General features: G+C 34.9%; 3 protein-coding genes across 3 annotated transcripts; 2 read left to right on the top strand and 1 right to left on the bottom strand.

Moving 5' to 3' along the window:
* The first annotated feature begins 347 nt into the window (after positions 1-347).
* Positions 348-5,254, top strand: LOC140755194 (uncharacterized). The gene is made up of 9 exons (XM_073090412.1): positions 348-410; positions 771-1,028; positions 1,612-1,762; positions 2,448-2,631; positions 2,760-2,938; positions 3,342-3,518; positions 3,869-4,081; positions 4,556-4,659; positions 5,143-5,254. The coding sequence occupies exons 2-9, from the start codon at positions 889-891 to the stop codon at positions 5,228-5,230; spliced, it is 1,236 nt and encodes a 411-aa protein (XP_072946513.1). The 5' UTR covers positions 348-410; positions 771-888; the 3' UTR covers positions 5,231-5,254.
* A 952-nt stretch (positions 5,255-6,206) lies between these two features.
* Positions 6,207-11,425, top strand: LOC140754946 (uncharacterized). Its single transcript, XM_073090105.1, has 3 exons — positions 6,207-6,322; positions 7,588-9,961; positions 11,115-11,425. The coding sequence occupies exons 2-3, from the start codon at positions 7,615-7,617 to the stop codon at positions 11,423-11,425; spliced, it is 2,658 nt and encodes an 885-aa protein (XP_072946206.1). The 5' UTR covers positions 6,207-6,322; positions 7,588-7,614.
* Positions 11,426-13,695: 2,270 nt separating this feature from the next.
* On the bottom strand, positions 13,696-15,904 carry LOC140755073 (uncharacterized). Its single transcript, XM_073090265.1, has 2 exons — positions 15,630-15,904; positions 13,696-14,592 (listed from the first exon to the last, which is right to left on the bottom strand). Exons 1-2 carry the CDS (start codon positions 15,802-15,804, stop codon positions 13,883-13,885), a joined length of 885 nt encoding a protein of 294 aa, XP_072946366.1. The 5' UTR covers positions 15,805-15,904; the 3' UTR covers positions 13,696-13,882.
* Between the last annotated feature and the right edge of the window lie 353 nt (positions 15,905-16,257).

The raw sequence follows: 16,257 nt of genomic DNA on the forward strand, positions 1-16,257 counted from the left end.
TTATATAAGTGTATACTACGTTGGTGAACCTTTAATAAATAAATAAATAAATAAATTAAGTAGGAACCCCTCTGATAAGTATGTCTCCCTTACCACATCCTTTAAACCGGAACACAGCAACGCTTAACACTGCTGTTATTAGGCAGAAAACGGGCTAGTGGTAGGGACTTCAAAATGTACTCCATCAGTAATACTATCAATCATCACTATACTACTAGTTACCACTACTACATATTACTTCTGTTAAGCAATTCCCCAGTTTGGTAAATTAGCATAAATGTATTGATAAATTATATTTGAACTCATTTATTTCAGATCCGTCAAAGATATGACATGGAGTCGTTAGTAAATGTTGAAGAATTGAAGAAAGCTTCCGATATCGTTGATTACGACTCACTACATTTACAGCAGTAAGTTTATACATCATATCAAAGTATAATACGTATTGGATTTAGACCTGATAAATTTTCAGAGAATACTTTATTTTCAGTCAGTTTTCTTCTTCCTAACAGTGTTAAACAATGTTGTGTTCTTGGTTTAAAGAGGCCTGTGGTTTAAAGGATATGATAAGCGACACTTACTTATATGAGCGTTCCAACTTCGTTTTCGATCGTTTTCCAAGTTAGTGTCGACCTCAGGCCAACTCTTATTTTATTTGGGGTTAGTTACAGATATCCATGATGGGCAAAAGCAACTCACAACCATACATCACACTTACCTTCTATACCTAATTATAAAAACTAATATTTAAATATTAATTTATCATCCAGAGCTATAGTCAACCGAGTAGGAGACAAAGTTCAGGAAAAGCTCAATAAAGAAGAGAAAAAGCTCTGACAAAGAAGAGAGCGGCTAAAGCTCTTACTACATACAGAAGAAGAAGAATTAATGCAAGAGTTAGTTACGAAGCAGGCGATGAAAGAGTGTGGAGTTTGTAAAGAGAGAGAACAAAGAATAAGGAAGTATGAGCAAGAGATTGAGAGGGAGAAGATAGTTCAATGTCAAATGGCGCTGGAGAGGGAGAAAATGCAAGTATTGAAACGTATTTTTGTTTATTTTCTTTCTTGGTGTTGTTTATTTGATTTTTTTTCTTATTTCTTCTATAACTCGACACTAGCATTCGTTGACTGGATGTAATTTAATATACTGCCTAAATCGAAAATGTTACTTAATTTAAACTTACTAACTATGAACAAACTCGGATAACGTTATGTTGCGACATCTTCAATGTAACGTACATAAGATACTGTGAGCGTGATTTATGACTGAGTTGCATTTAATTTATTTAATTGGTTTTGTACCGTAAAAAATAAAGTAAAATAAAATAATTCAATAAATGTTCTGACCTGTTACCAAAAATGGAGGGACGCGTTCTTAACAACATTGTTAGGACAACAAACAATTCTGTACTCAACTCATAGGGATTGTAGTAGGCAACAAAATTGGTACAAGTCTTAACACTTCAGCAGTCTTAACACTAACAGCTTCAGCTATTTGATGCGCTTATGAAAATTAGGCACTAGTGGTCACCCATCCAACTCCCCATCACACTTGATGTAGCTTGACATTGCCCATATGGCTACTTATGTTTATTTTTTAACATATTAACAGAGCAAAAGGCATGCAATGCACCAAAGCAGATGAAATACGTCTGAAAGAGATGCAGAAAATGCAAATTGAAGAAAAGAAGATAATAGAAGAAGAGGCAGAAGAAGTGGACAGAATGTGGCATCAAGTGCTTCTGGACACAGTCAAAATGAAGGTCAGAGTTCAAAATTTATAATAAAAGTATATCATAATGATCTTGGAAGGTGGTAGAATCAATATAATTCGATCGGGGTGAAACCACAATATTCCCATCTTAGTTTTCTACTATATTATGCAACACTTACTAATTAATGAAACAATAATAAGTAGAACAAAGAAACAGAGAGATTCAATATGACCATCATAGATTAGTAAAGATACTTCGCCGCCTTGAAATATTTTAGGGACATTTTAGCACGGAGACGTAGTAAAACTTTTTTACGCAACTATTTCAATTCTCAAAACTCGGTACATTTTCTTGTTAGGAGTGAGTAATCTTTACTAATCTATGATGACCATAAATAACTTTAATTTTAAATCTAAACTTATTTTTATACCTACTTAATTTATTGTCGATGCATTAGTCAAGGACATAAGGTGCCAGTAATCGGCGGTTAAAATTTTCTATGGCTGTGATATGGCCATTAACTAGTTCATTAACTGTCTATTAAGGCTTTATATGATTTATTATCGTCCATAGACAGAGGTTAGTTGTACAACAGCACATATATTATCATTAGTTAAATACTCTAATCCCTTTTTTACGTGTTGCAAAAACTAAAACCCTTTTTTTTTATTCGCCCATATATTTTATAGCTTTTATATGGATAAAAATAGATAATTATTAAATGTCTCTAAAGGAACAATATGAACGCCACGAAGCAGAGAGACTGAAGCAAGAGATGGTGGAGCGCAGATTGTTCTACGACGAACAAATAGCCAGTGCCAATAAAAAGAGAAGAGAAGCTATAAAGCACGAAAGAGAAGTAGAGAATAGAAGATTGGAGAACATGAAAAAGAAAATGGAAGAAGATTATTTTGATGGTAATCTATTTATATTGTTATAAAAGAAATACTCGTTTCACTGAAACTTTAAATATGAAGTAAATTACAAATATTATATATTTTTTCGAATTAATACTATTTTTAAATATAGTTTTTAATAATTTTAGCAATTAAAAGGAAGAAAGATCAACAACAAAAAAATAAGCACAACTTTATAGAAGGACATGAAATGAAACTTTCAAGAATAAGAAGAGAGAAGCAGTTAGAAAGAGAGATAGATAATAAGACGATTAGAACAGCGATAGAAGAATTACAAAAAGAAAGACAGCAGATGAAGAATCAAATCGTTAGTGTTTATTCATGATTTATAATATTAATATATTTTGTCAATAGTTTAATATAAAAAATTTAATACTTTGGTCACGATTCTTCATAATTATGAATATGTCACTAAGAATACTCTTATGTGAGTAATATGCCAAATTTAGCAAAATTTTCGTCGTAGGTATTTCTCTAAAAATTTTGGGAGCGGGACGAGTCAATTCACTCGTAATAAATGACCCAATTTAATTTTGTTTAAAATTTATACTGTTTGATTTGGCAAGAACCTACAATCAAACTAATTTTATTCTTATTTTTAAGTAACACTGCACAATCTTAAAACTTAAAATGTCTTGCTTATCTAATAGTAATAATATTTTTGTTGTTTAATAATCATTAATAATAATAATAATCATTAATGTTTTTAGCAAACGCTTCAAATAGAAAAACAAGTATGTGTAAATAACTTCTATCGAGAAAAGAAAATGGCTGAACAATTAGCACAAGAGACAGACAATATAATAAGAGAATGGGAGGAAAAGGGACAGAAGGAGACAGAAAAAATGATACGGAATGAAGAAGTTCGGAAATATCAAAATAAAATGGTAAATAAAAGTTCATTTTATAATTACCTACTGTGTAGCATGTATTTTTCACCTGATAGTAAGTGGCTACTGCCGCCCATGAACATTGGTAATCAACCCTAGATAGAATTAGACTGTTGAGGTCGGCGACAGATGCGACGCTACCCCTGAGGACTAAGTTGGAACGCCTCGGGAAAGTAAATCTCCCGTACCACACCCTTTAAACCAGAACACAGCAACGCTTAACGCTTAAGACAGAAATAGGTATGGCGGTGTTACTGGATTCAAACCACAGAAGGCTCTAGAACCTTCAAGAATAATTTCTCACAAAATACATGTGACTACCTAATATATTGTTATCATTCTATCAGAATGGAGCACAAGATTACAGAAGACACATAGAAGTAAAGAGACAAGAAATGGAAAGAGCAAGACAGGAAAGAGTAGAAACAATGGACCGTGTAAAGAAGACAGCGTTTGCAGAACTAAGAAGGAACTTGGACAGCGCAAATGAAGAAATGAGACGGCAAATACAATATAGACAAAATTTGACGAGTCAGATACATGCAAATCGAAGAGTTTTGGTAGGTTTATTCGTTTACGCTTAGATATAAGCATTCGTAAAGCTAAATCAAATTTTCATAACCATATGAGGAAAATGAGTATAAAAAACGTAATGATAGGGGAAAAAACGACTTGTTCTCTCTAAATTCTTAAATTGCAATGTAGGTACTATACTCTTACATTTATAAACTCTTTCTACACTCACCCACACTAGGATTCACTGTGTCATGGGTGCCATGGACACACACATAGACAAATACACAAACACCCAGACCCAGGAACAGAAATTTAAATTCATTATTTAGAACTGTCTGGCCGGGGATCGAACCCGGTACCCTCTACGCGAAACCGGTATGGTGACCGCTCTGCCACGCCTCAAATAAAGAAAAGCAAAGAACAAAAAAGGCCGAGTAAAAAACCTTAATCTGTTACGTTTTCCGCCTATAAAACAGCCAATTTAAATGTTAAGTAACGAAATGTAAATACCGTTTCAGGAGACAGAATTGAACAGTATTGAATGTAAACAGAGACCGTTTACAAAAAAAGCGGTTATGTTCAAAGATGCTATGGGAAATTTTATTAACCATTCACGTGATAGGTAAGTGGTAAACCTAGTAACTCCATTGTTTATTATGAAGGTGGTAGAACCCTTTGTGCTTCGACTCCGGCGGCACCACCGCCACACCTATTTCTGCTATAACAGCAGTGTTAAGCGCTGCTGTGTTCTGGTTTGAAGGGTGTGGTAAGGGAGACAGACTTTTCCGAGGCGTTCCAGCTCAGTCCTCAGGGGTAGCTGCGCATCTGTGGCCGACCTCAGGTAGAAATATTTAATCCTATCTGAGGTTGATTACAGATGGCCATGAGCGGCAGTAGCCTCTTGCTATCAGGTGAACTGCATGCTTGTCTGCTACTTCTATATTATAAATAAGGGCTCCCTTTTAAGATGTTTTTCAAAAAAACAAACGCAAGCAGCATAATAATTTGTAACTATTATTTACTGAAATAACACAATAATACATATAATTGTTTAATTGTATTAAATCTTATTTAAAAAGTAAACTACATTATTTCTATATTTCAGCACAAACCCGATGCATCCATTTACAAGAATAATGCAATTACAAGGGGCACCAAGCGACAAGTGTATTTTACCATCCATAAATAAGTAAATGATTCTGCGATCGACTACTGGCTTCTACATATTATATTCAATTTAAAAAGTGCCAATACATGGCTGGAAGTCGACTCTATGACACCAAATTTAGTTCATAATTTAGTTTAATATCACAATAATTTATGTAATAAAAAAACATAAAAATAAAGTAATTTCGAGAATTTCTTCTGGTTGTTTGTTTTATTGCCTTTAGAGCTCAATTACAAGTTACTTAATTGCCCGCCAAAAATGCCAAAGAACCCAGTGTAAACGCTTAGTCGTTTGACATTTGAGTTCGCAGTCGAAAGACACTATCGAATCGACTGTTCGAGACCTTTACATTACTAAGTAACAGTCAACCGAACAAACTAGACGATGAAAGCGACGTACGACCAAACAAGCACGCCTCGACTTCGTGCCTTCCCTAAAACTTGACAGCAGTCAACAGCGCTTTCAGCAAAGCGAAGTCTTACTAGATCTAAAAAAAACTCTTGAAATTGGCTACTTGACACTTTTTGGGAAACTGTTTTAATGAATTCATATACGTATTATATATGCCTTTCATTGATCATTTTTTCGAAAAAAGGGCTATTTATTAATAAAAAACATATTTTTATTACGGTTAACGGAACGTTACGCCAAGACAGGCGGTCAAATGTCATTTCGTAGCGTGACGTCAACACATTGAAAATATAGAAATAAACTTCAACGCTACACTTGGAATTATTTCACTTTTATTAGTACAATCGCAAGAATGTCAAATTACAAGGCGTGTGCAGTGACGATGTGTACAAGTACGATCGCTAAATATCCTAACAAATTTGCTTATACAAGTTCCTAAACCCAAATCTCATAAACGTTAAAGAACTTGCAGATTCTTCTATGTTTAAATCCTCTGTTTGCAAGCAATGACATTTTATACTATTTATGTAAGAGAAGTGTAATGTTTGTGATCTGTAAACATGACGTTGTCTCGGGCACACGGGTGAGGTGACAGTCACGCGGTAGCCACGAGCAGGAGCGGATGTTACTTGCATACTGGTGTGATAACGAGCCAATTACCGTACGCGTAAGACACGGAGTACTACATGTGGCGACGAGGTAAAAGGTCAGTGTTAAATAATATATATATCTATATATATTCTAAAAGAAAAAACAAGGAAGAAAAAATGAATATGTTACATACATATGATTGAGATGGATGATTTAATGGTTTAAGTTTTTATGCAGTGGATGTGTGTAATAGATTGTGTTTAGTATGCGGGGGCTTCAGGTTTATCTACTCTATTAAAAATAACTAATTTCGAACTTTCTGTCGGTCACGAAGAACAATTTATTTTAAAGTGACAACGGCACCCGCATCGGCTTCTTTCAATATGTAGGCAGACGCTCACTAGATGGCGCTACCAGTAGCGTTTCTGAACAGATTGTTAAATTACCGGAGGGTCAATAATTCAATATACATATGAATAAGATTTGCACGTATAAAATATTTTTAGTAAATACACTAAAAGATTATATTGAAACAAAACAAAATATGTACCTTTAATTTACCAAACAAAACCTTAATATCTTGTTTCGTTTATCACTACACTTTGTAGGTCTTTTACAATGTTCCCGATGATTCATCGCGTCGCGGCATTGCTATGCGGATTAATGTTATATTTTAAACTACCCGTAAATTGAATTGAAATTAATAATTAAGTATTGTGTATTAAATGCGACTTTAGTAACTAATCGTTTTAATGGATTAAATTAATGACTAAAATGGATTAAAGTTAAATAAATTAGCTATAAGAATGTTATTAATCCTTGACTTACTTAACATGAATTTTTGTACCATAATTACATGGATTCAAAAGATTGTTAGGCGGATGCCTGACGTTTAAGATTTTAATTTGTATTGTGTAAGATTGCTCAATTTTTCAGTAGTTCTAAATTCCTTCCGGTGATTTAATAAACTTAATGCTGTTTTAGAGCATACGTACTTATTGAAATAATTATACTGTGAGTTAGGTAGTACGAACCTACATGAAAATGTAAATTGTGCGTGACGTGCGTGTGTTAGGTAGTACAAACCTACATGAAATTGTAAATTGTACGTGATTGTGTGTTAGGTAGTACGAGCCTACATGAAAATGTAAATCGTGCATGATTGTGTGGATTGGGTAGTACAGACCTACATGAAATTGTAAATTGTACGTAATTGTGTGTGTTAGGTAGTACAAACCTACATGAAATTGTAAATTGTACGTGTTTGTGAGATTGTGGAAAAGGTAGTACTCGTTAATATAATACTACTAGATACCCGTGTTTACACAATGGGACGCCCTAATAGTATACAGTAGTCACCGAAACTAACTTCGGTTCCAGGTCGCCCCGAATCTATCTACTCCGAAAATGACAAATTTATTGCCAGCTCCTGAAAAGCTAGATCTCGAAGGAGACAACGCTACAGTTGCTCTGAGATGGGAGCAATGGAAAAGATCTTTTCACATATATTTGGAAGCATCAGGAATTACAGGCGAAGGAAGAAAGAGAGCAACATTGCTCCTTTTAGGAGGACCAGGACTCCAAGAAATAGTTTACAACTTACCTGGTGCTTACGAAGAAAATTCTACAAATGAATCACAAGTGTTTAAAACAGTTATTGAGAAGCTGGATGACTATTTTCTTCCAAAGCAGAATAAAATTTACGAACGACATTTATTCCGTCAAATCAAGCAGGATGAAGGGGAAAAGTTTGAAAAATTTGTTGTGAAATTGAGGAATCAAGCTAGAAAATGTAAATTCACTAGTCCCGATGAGCATATAATTGATCAGATCGTGGAAAAATGTTTTTCGTTAGAACTGCGAAAAAAAATATTAACATTAGGAGACACTGTTACATTGGACAAAATCATAACTGAAGCAAATACTTTAGAATTAGTAACTCATCAACTGGAAGAGTATGGCCAAAAAAGAAAATCAAATGATATCAATACAATTACAAGTCGCAAAAAATTTTATAACACTGAGAAAGATTACATTAAAAACAAAAATGAGACTAGTAAAATGAAAGAATCGACAAGTCAACCTGGACCAAGTAATTGTAGTAGATGCGGATACAATGCGCATACTGCGTCAAAGGAGTGCCCTGCAAAAAGGAAAAATTGTCATGCCTGTGGCAAATCCGGGCATTTTAGTGCAATGTGTAGGACAAGACCCCAAAAGCGTAAACTGGAAAACAAACAAAATGACGAACCTAAAATAAAAAAGAAACGGAATGAAATAGACTCAATAAACTTTGTACATGACTCTTCTGACGAGGACCATTATATTTTTAACATGAATGACGACGACGAAGCTACCATTGAATGTGAAATGGGTGGAATCAAATTGAAGTTGCTTATAGATTCTGGATGTAAATTAAATTTAATTACTGAAAAGACATGGGAAAATTTAAAAAAGAAAAAAGTTCTATGTACTAATCAAATTAAGGGGTCAAACAAAAACTTATATTCATACGCGAGTAAATTACCTTTGAATGTGAAAGGGTCTTTCGAAACTGACATCAAAGTAAATAAGAAATCTGATCACACTACAGTTTACGTTATTAAAGAAGGATCAAGAGATTTATTGGGAAAGGACACTGCTCTTCGCTTAGGAGTCCTCAAGTTAGGTATTGGAATAAACGAAATCATACAATCCTCTAAGCCTTTTCCAAAATTCAAGGATGTACTGGTTGAGATTCCAGTTGATGAAAAATGCAAGCCTGTATCACAACCGTACCGGAGAATTCCAATTCCTATTGAAGATAAGGTAGAACGCAAAATAAAGGAGCTCTTGGACAGCGACATTATTGAAGAGGTACATGGACCTTCTCGTTGGATTTCTCCGGTAGTACCTATTCTAAAGGACGATGACGACATACGACTATGCATTGATATGAGGCGTGCGAATTCCGCAATTATGAGGGAAAATCATCCATTACCCTGCATGGATAATTTTTTGCCGAAAATTAAAAAAGCTACATATTTTTCGAAACTTGACATAAAAAACGCTTTCCATCAAGTGGAGATCCACCCTAATTCAAGACATTTGACGACATTTATAACTTCAAAAGGCTTGTATAGATACAAAAGACTTATGTTCGGTATAACGTGTGCGCCGGAATTATTTCAAAAAATAGTTGAAAAGATGTTGACGGGACTAGATGGCGTAATAAATTTTATTGATGATATCTTGGTGTATGGAGAAGATGAGAATCAACATGATAAACGGCTATCCAAAGTTTTAGACGTTTTAAAAGAAAATAATGTCTTGTTGAACGAAAGCAAGTGTACATACAAGGTGCAAAAGATTAGTTTTCTCGGACATGAACTAACACGAGATGGAGTGAAGCCGCTTAAAAAATATATGACCAGTATAGCTGAATTTAGAACACCTAAGACAGTGGAGGAACTTCAAAGTTTTCTAGGGTTAGTAAATTACATTAATAAATGGCTGCCAAATCTATCAACAATGACGGAACCTTTAAAAAAATTATTGAGAAATAAATCTGGAAAAAAAGCAAACATAGAAGATTTATGGGAAGATGAACAATATCGAGCATTTGAGAATCTGAAGCAAGCTCTCAGCAACATGCCAACATTGGGATATTACGACGTTAATGATGAAACACAGGTTATTGCTGATGCGAGTCCTGTAGGGTTGGGAGCTGTGTTAATACAAAATGATAGCAGAGGATCTAGAATTATTGCATACGGTAACCGCACTTTAAATGAACTGGAACGGAAATATAGCCAAACAGAAAAAGAGGCACTTGGTTTGGTTTGGGCCGTAGAGCACTTTAAGATTTTTCTGTTTGGAAAAACATTTGATCTAATTACGGATCATAAGCCACTAGAATTTTTATTTGGGCAAAAGTCGAAACCATGTGCGCGCGTTGAACGCTGGGTGCTACGCCTACAAGCTTTCCGATACAATATTAAATACAGACCTGGTAAAGTCAATATAGCCGATCCTTTGTCAAGACTTTGTGAATATCACAGTGTCCCACCCGGAAAAATTGAAGATTATGTACAGCAGATAGCGGAACAGTCTAGGCCTTGTGCTATTCCCATGGAAATCCTATCAGAATATTCTGGACGTGACCAAGAAATTAAAAACGTAAAAAGAGGAATGTACAATAAAGACTGGGATGATTCGGTAAAAGGATATAAAATATTTGAAAATGAGCTTTGTTTTTACGATAAAATATTATTGAGAGGCACCAAAATTGTAATACCAGAAGAACTCCGAAAAAGTGTATTAGATGCTGCACACGAAGGTCACCCGGGGATAGTATCGATGAAAAGCAGGCTGAGATCAAAAGTTTGGTGGCCAAGAATAGACAAGGATGCTGAATTAAGAGTAAAAGCGTGTAAAGGATGTACTCTTGTTGGGTTACCAAGTCACCCTGTACCTATGAAACGACGTGAGCTCCCCATGGCTCCATGGATTGACGTTGCAATAGACCTATTGGGTCCACTGCCAAGCAACGACTACTTGCTAGTAGTTATTGATTATTACAGTAGGTACAAAGAGGTAAAATTTACTAAAACAATCACTAGTTTGCAAATAATTAAACTTCTAAAAGAAATATTCAGTCGTCTCGGATATCCCTCATCAATTACAGCAGATAATGGTCGGCAATTCGTTAGCGCCGAATTCAAGGAATATTGCCGACAGTGCAATATAAAACTATTCAACACAATACCTTACTGGCCTCAGCAAAATGGCGAGGTCGAGAGACAAAATAGGGATATATTAAAAAGATTAAAAATTAGTCACCTACAAAAAGAAGATTTAAAGGAAAGTATGTGGGAGTATAGTTCCGTCTTTACTTGACAACAATAGTAAGATTAATGATTCCGAAGTAAGAGACAAAGATAGAATGGAGAAAGAGAAAGGAAAAGAGTATGGGGACAGGAAACGACATGCTGAGTACCCATCACTTTCAGAAGGGGATAAAGTATACGTTAAAGATATGGAAAAAGGAAATAAGCTATCAACCACCTTTAAACCGACACCACATGTTGTAGAACATTCGGACGGTGGATATGTAGTTGTAAGGAATGAGGAAACGGGACAAAAACTTAGACGGAACGTAATCCACTTGAAGAGAGTAGAAGGTGAATGGAAAGTTCAGGATGAAGGCCAAGGTAGTGAATCAAGTAATATTGAATAAGGAATTTGTTGTGAAACATTGTACTTGATGGAGTGATTATGTTGTAACCAAATTATTATTGATTAATAAATTTATAATAAGAAAGGGATGTAATGTTTGTGATCTGTAAACATGACGTTGTCTCGGGCACACGGGTGAGGTGACAGTCACGCGGTAGCCACGAGCAGGAGCGGATGTTACTTGCATACTGGTGTGATAACGAGCCAATTACCGTACGCGTAAGACACGGAGTACTACAAGAAGTATTATTGAGAAAAAGGAATAAATTTAGTAACTCTCGAGTGATTCGTCAATTCCAAATCATTGGAACGGGACGTAATCAAAACAAAACAGCAAGTGGAAGTATTCATATATTTAATATATTATATAGAATGATAAGAATAGAATTATAAGACGTCTATGAGAATTCTATTTTAAGGGCCCATTCTGTAATTAATAGGACACAATTAAACTATTTCATGATTGTGTTATTATTGCTTGTGCATGTGCACTGATTAACTTACAGGACTGTATAATTTAAAATACATGATTTGCTAATATTAGTCTTTTATTTGTTTATTTGGTTTATATGGTTCTATTGAGTACACACAGTAGAACTTTTGTATATATTTATCGTCATATGTTACAGTTACAATAATTACTACAGATCACCTCAAAGCATTCTGAAGCTGTTATTTCCTTTGTTATATTGAAGCTCTTGCTAAGGTGAATTTGTGTGCTGCTTGCGTTAATGCTTTTCTTAATTCCTAAAATTATTTTCTGTAACAACTGAATATATTTTTTTATCACTGTCATTTTCATAATTAAATCTGTAGTCCAATAACAGCAACTGTATGGTAGTTTTCCTTCCATCTTTTTGGGTAGTTTATGCAAGTAAAGAACTACTGTTTGTACACTTTCGAAACTTTTGGTTCCTCACTTCTTCTACAACTCCACTTTAAAAATGCTACTGCATGTTTGCAGCATCCTTGGGAGGCAGGACAGTAATCCCATTTAATACTTTCCTTTTCATATACAATCATAGACACTGTGCATGACATCTGATGTACCTTGTGTTCAGGACAACTTTTACTTTTCATGAAACACAAGCTTGCCTTCTTCTTAAACTGCACATACCCTATAGCGTCGTCAATATAATGCTGTCGCGAGGATCTGAAATTATAAATATAACCAATAAATAACCTTAAAGCAGTTCACATAACAATATAAGTATAGTTTAAAAAAGCTTGATAATCACTTAAACATAACCTTTCTTCTATCGGAAGTCGGCTAAGAAATGTTTTAACTGTCCGAAATGATTAAATGTAAAGAATATTGTACTTACGTTGTTTGTTTGTGATTTCCATAGGGTATTTCGCGGAAGTTTTTGTATTCATTTTTATTTATTGCATTGTTTATCTTCTTTGAGCAGATACACGCTGTCAACTACAATATAGTGTGGATTTATATCGGTTCACAACATAAATTCAACCAACTCTAACAGCAAACGATATAATTATTATTTGTCTTGTTTATTATGCGTGTGGTGACGTCACATGACATTTCAAGCAGCACCGTCCCCGTTTTGGAATTTACAACCCACAGATAAAAAATCGAAAATTTCTTTTTAGAAATAAAAATACTTATAGTGTATTAAAAATTAAACTAAATATTGCACAATTTATGTTTACTTATAAGCTATCATATCGATCATATTTCATATTTTATTGTTATTAGTGTCAAGTACCCAATTGGCTTTCTTCGGTCTGAAGAAATCGTCTGCAAAGATTTTTGGAATATAAAATGACAGGTAACATTAAGGCTGCGTGCCCAGTAGGCAAACTGTTCGCTGCCGACTGCGTGAGCCGCAAATTTGTGGCAAACCGAAATTCTAGTGAGCGGCAAACTAAGAACAGTTTGCTGGCGTCGCAAGCAAACTGTTCTGAGCTGCCACTGCCGACTAAACCGAGTTCAGTTTACTTTTGTTGTACGAAGGGTGTGGTTGTGTTTGTCAAGATGGATATTTATGAGGTAATTGGTATTTTAGAAGCGATGGAAGAAGATAAATGTAAAAAGAAGCACTGGGTTCATCCATTAAACCAAAAAAGATTAAGTATTGGACAATTTCACGTTCTTTATCCGGAACTCAGGAAATATCCGGAAAAGTTTTACGACTATTTTAATATGACTTCTCTTACATTTGATAAACTGCTGAACTCTATAACCCAATATATTGCTAAAAATAATATCACAAGAGACACAATATGTCCCGAAGAACGGCTCACTATTACATTGAGGTAAGAAAATATGTTAATTTTAATTATTTTTATTTAAAAATCAACAACGTATAAATTTGTAATATTATACCTAACAAGTAAATATTATTGTTTTGATTATTATTGATTTATCACTTCACAAAATCAGTCTTATTAAATAATCATTTGGAATAGGAACTAGCATTAAGTAGGTATGACTAAGTCATTCTTCATCCTCTTTGTGGTCTAAACCACCTCGCAATATGGCTTCTATGTCTTCTATTTCTGCTGAAGAGCTTGTAGAACTATGTGATGGACTATTTCGAGAACTTCGAATGGTGCTGGTGCCAGCAGAGTTGAAGTTGTTTGAGGTTGAAGGATTGTTCTGAACATTTGATGTATTACTTCCACTCATATAGCCGTACTGATATGGATAGCTATTTGTAAACCCAGTTTGCATTAGAGCACGATCATAATTATTGTGTACGTCATACTTTATATTTTTGATTAATTTCATCACTTCAAATCGAAATTCAAAATTTTGTGTAGGGGTCATTGTCTTCATTTCCGGTAAAATAGTTAGTAAAAAGTTCATATCCGGATCGTTTTCTTTTTTTTTATCCATCGATTTAAGTAGTGCCTCCTGAAACATAGTCAGCTTTTTTGGTTTTGGTGTGCTGCGATTGCCTTCTGAGTTAGTAGAACTACTCATATAATCATTTTCATTAATCTCTGAGTCGCTAGATGTCTCAGCTATAATATTGCTGGACGTCTGGTTGTTAGCTCTAGAAACATTTAAAAACTGCAACATATTCAAATAAGGAGTCTTGCGTTTTTTTGGTGCCCCACTTCCACTTTTAAGTGAGGAATCCTTATTTTTTTCTCTGGAGTGATAGTCGCGTAATCCTTTCCATTTTTTTTGTAGGTCTTGTACTGAAACAAAAATAACCAATAGCTCATATTCTTTCAGATTCCTGTCAACTGGACTAAGTTATGGAAAAATTGCCCAGGAGTTTATTGTTGGCAAATCGACGGTACGGAAAATAATAATAGAAACTGCTTGTGTTATATGGGATGTCTTACAGCCACAGAACATGCCAGAGCCTTCTGAAGAATTATGGCTAAAAATCGCAAGAGGATATTATGAAAAAACAAACTATCCAAATTGTATAGGATCTATCGATGGCAAGCATATCCGTATCCGAAAACCACCAAAAAGTGGGTCTAACTATTTTAATTATAAGAAGTTTTTCTCAATTGTTCTGTTAGCCGTAGCAGATGCAAACTGTTCTTTTATAGCTATTGATGTTGGTGCTTGTGGACGAAACGCTGACAGTAATATATTTAGAGAAAGTATTTTTGGCAAAAAATTGGCTCGCGGGTCCTTAAATATTCCTAACTCTATTAAATTGCCTAACTCAAATGGATTACCCCAACCTTTCGTGTTTCTTGGGGATGAAGCATTCGGATTGCAAAAACATATCTTAAGGCCTTTTCCAAATAAAAGTTTAAATAAAGAAGAGCGAATTTACAATTATCGTCATAGTCGGGCTAGAAGGTGTGTAGAATGTGCATTCGGAATTCTAGCAAACAAATGGAGAGTTCTGCATACACCGATTGCTACTAATGTGAATACAACTATCGCTATCGTAAAAGCTGCTTGTATTTTACATAATTTTGTCATAGCAAGAGAACAATCACGATATGCACGTCTTTCGCGTCGTACCTCAACGACTCTTACAAGTGCAAGTAGCCGAATAATTACTGTATCAAATTCTGGTAAAACAACAAGAGACAACTTTAAAAACTATTTTCTTAACGAAGGAAAATTACCCTGGCAAGAGAAATACTTGTAAGCTATAACGTACAGGACGAAATGGTGTGACGGAGTTTGCAAGACATCCGCTACCTATGTGCGTGCGGCTTATAAAATGGAATGTTGCAAAAATAATAAATACAATGGAACTTACTTCTTTTTCTTTTATTGCTTTCTTCTAAGTTTTGCCAATCAGCGTATAGAATTTCAGCGATTTCATTCCAAGCACTCTGCTTTAATACTCTATTACTGTATTCTTCACTCAATATGTTCCATATGCATGGTCGATTTTGTACCTCGGTAATAAACCTTTCCGTTCCAAAGGACATACTTAGATTTTTTGTGGTATGGGTAGTTAGGTTAGGTAGGTATGTAATCGATGAATAACAACACGACCACACGCGTCGATTGTTTATGTCCAACTGTCCGCATGAATGAACTGTTTTCGGCAAACTGTATTCACTACGCCGGCGAACTAAAACCATTTTGCCGCTGACTGGAACCGGTTTTGCTCTGTGTAAGCCGCTGATTGACACAGTCGGCGCGCGTAACGCTGCAAACTGCGAAGAGTGAGCGCTAAACTAGCAAACTGTGAACACTCCATTTAAAATATATGGAAGGACGTACTAAATCGATACGCCGCTAACTCAGTCGGCGGCAAACTGTTTGCCTACTGTGCCCGTAGCCTAACTGATTTCTGTCTATAATATTAATTTCACTTCAATTCTCAATATTATTGTTGTCAGATTATTCAGTCGTACGACCGTGTAAAATAGCTGTTC

The sequence above is a fragment of the Epargyreus clarus genome, unplaced genomic scaffold, assembly GCF_041222505.1.
Source record: "Epargyreus clarus isolate Ecla_fem2 unplaced genomic scaffold, WU_Ecla_fem_2.2 ptg000032l, whole genome shotgun sequence".
Classification (NCBI taxonomy): domain Eukaryota; kingdom Metazoa; phylum Arthropoda; class Insecta; order Lepidoptera; family Hesperiidae; genus Epargyreus; species Epargyreus clarus.

Coding starts and splice junctions, on each gene's coding strand:
- LOC140755073 (XM_073090265.1), bottom strand. CDS start 15,804: ATGTCCTTTGGAACGGAAAGGTTTATTACCGAGGTACAAAATCGACCA. Junction 14,593..15,629: donor AAGCAATAAAAGAAAAAGAA/GTAAGTTCCATT, acceptor TTTTTGTTTCAG/TACAAGACCTACAAAAAAAA.
- LOC140755194 (XM_073090412.1), top strand. CDS start 889: ATGCAAGAGTTAGTTACGAAGCAGGCGATGAAAGAGTGTGGAGTTTGT. Junction 3,519..3,868: donor GGAAATATCAAAATAAAATG/GTAAATAAAAGT, acceptor TCATTCTATCAG/AATGGAGCACAAGATTACAG. Junction 4,082..4,555: donor ATGCAAATCGAAGAGTTTTG/GTAGGTTTATTC, acceptor ATACCGTTTCAG/GAGACAGAATTGAACAGTAT.
- LOC140754946 (XM_073090105.1), top strand. CDS start 7,615: ATGACAAATTTATTGCCAGCTCCTGAAAAGCTAGATCTCGAAGGAGAC. Junction 9,962..11,114: donor ATCTAGAATTATTGCATACG/GTAACCGCACTT, acceptor ATGATTCCGAAG/TAAGAGACAAAGATAGAATG.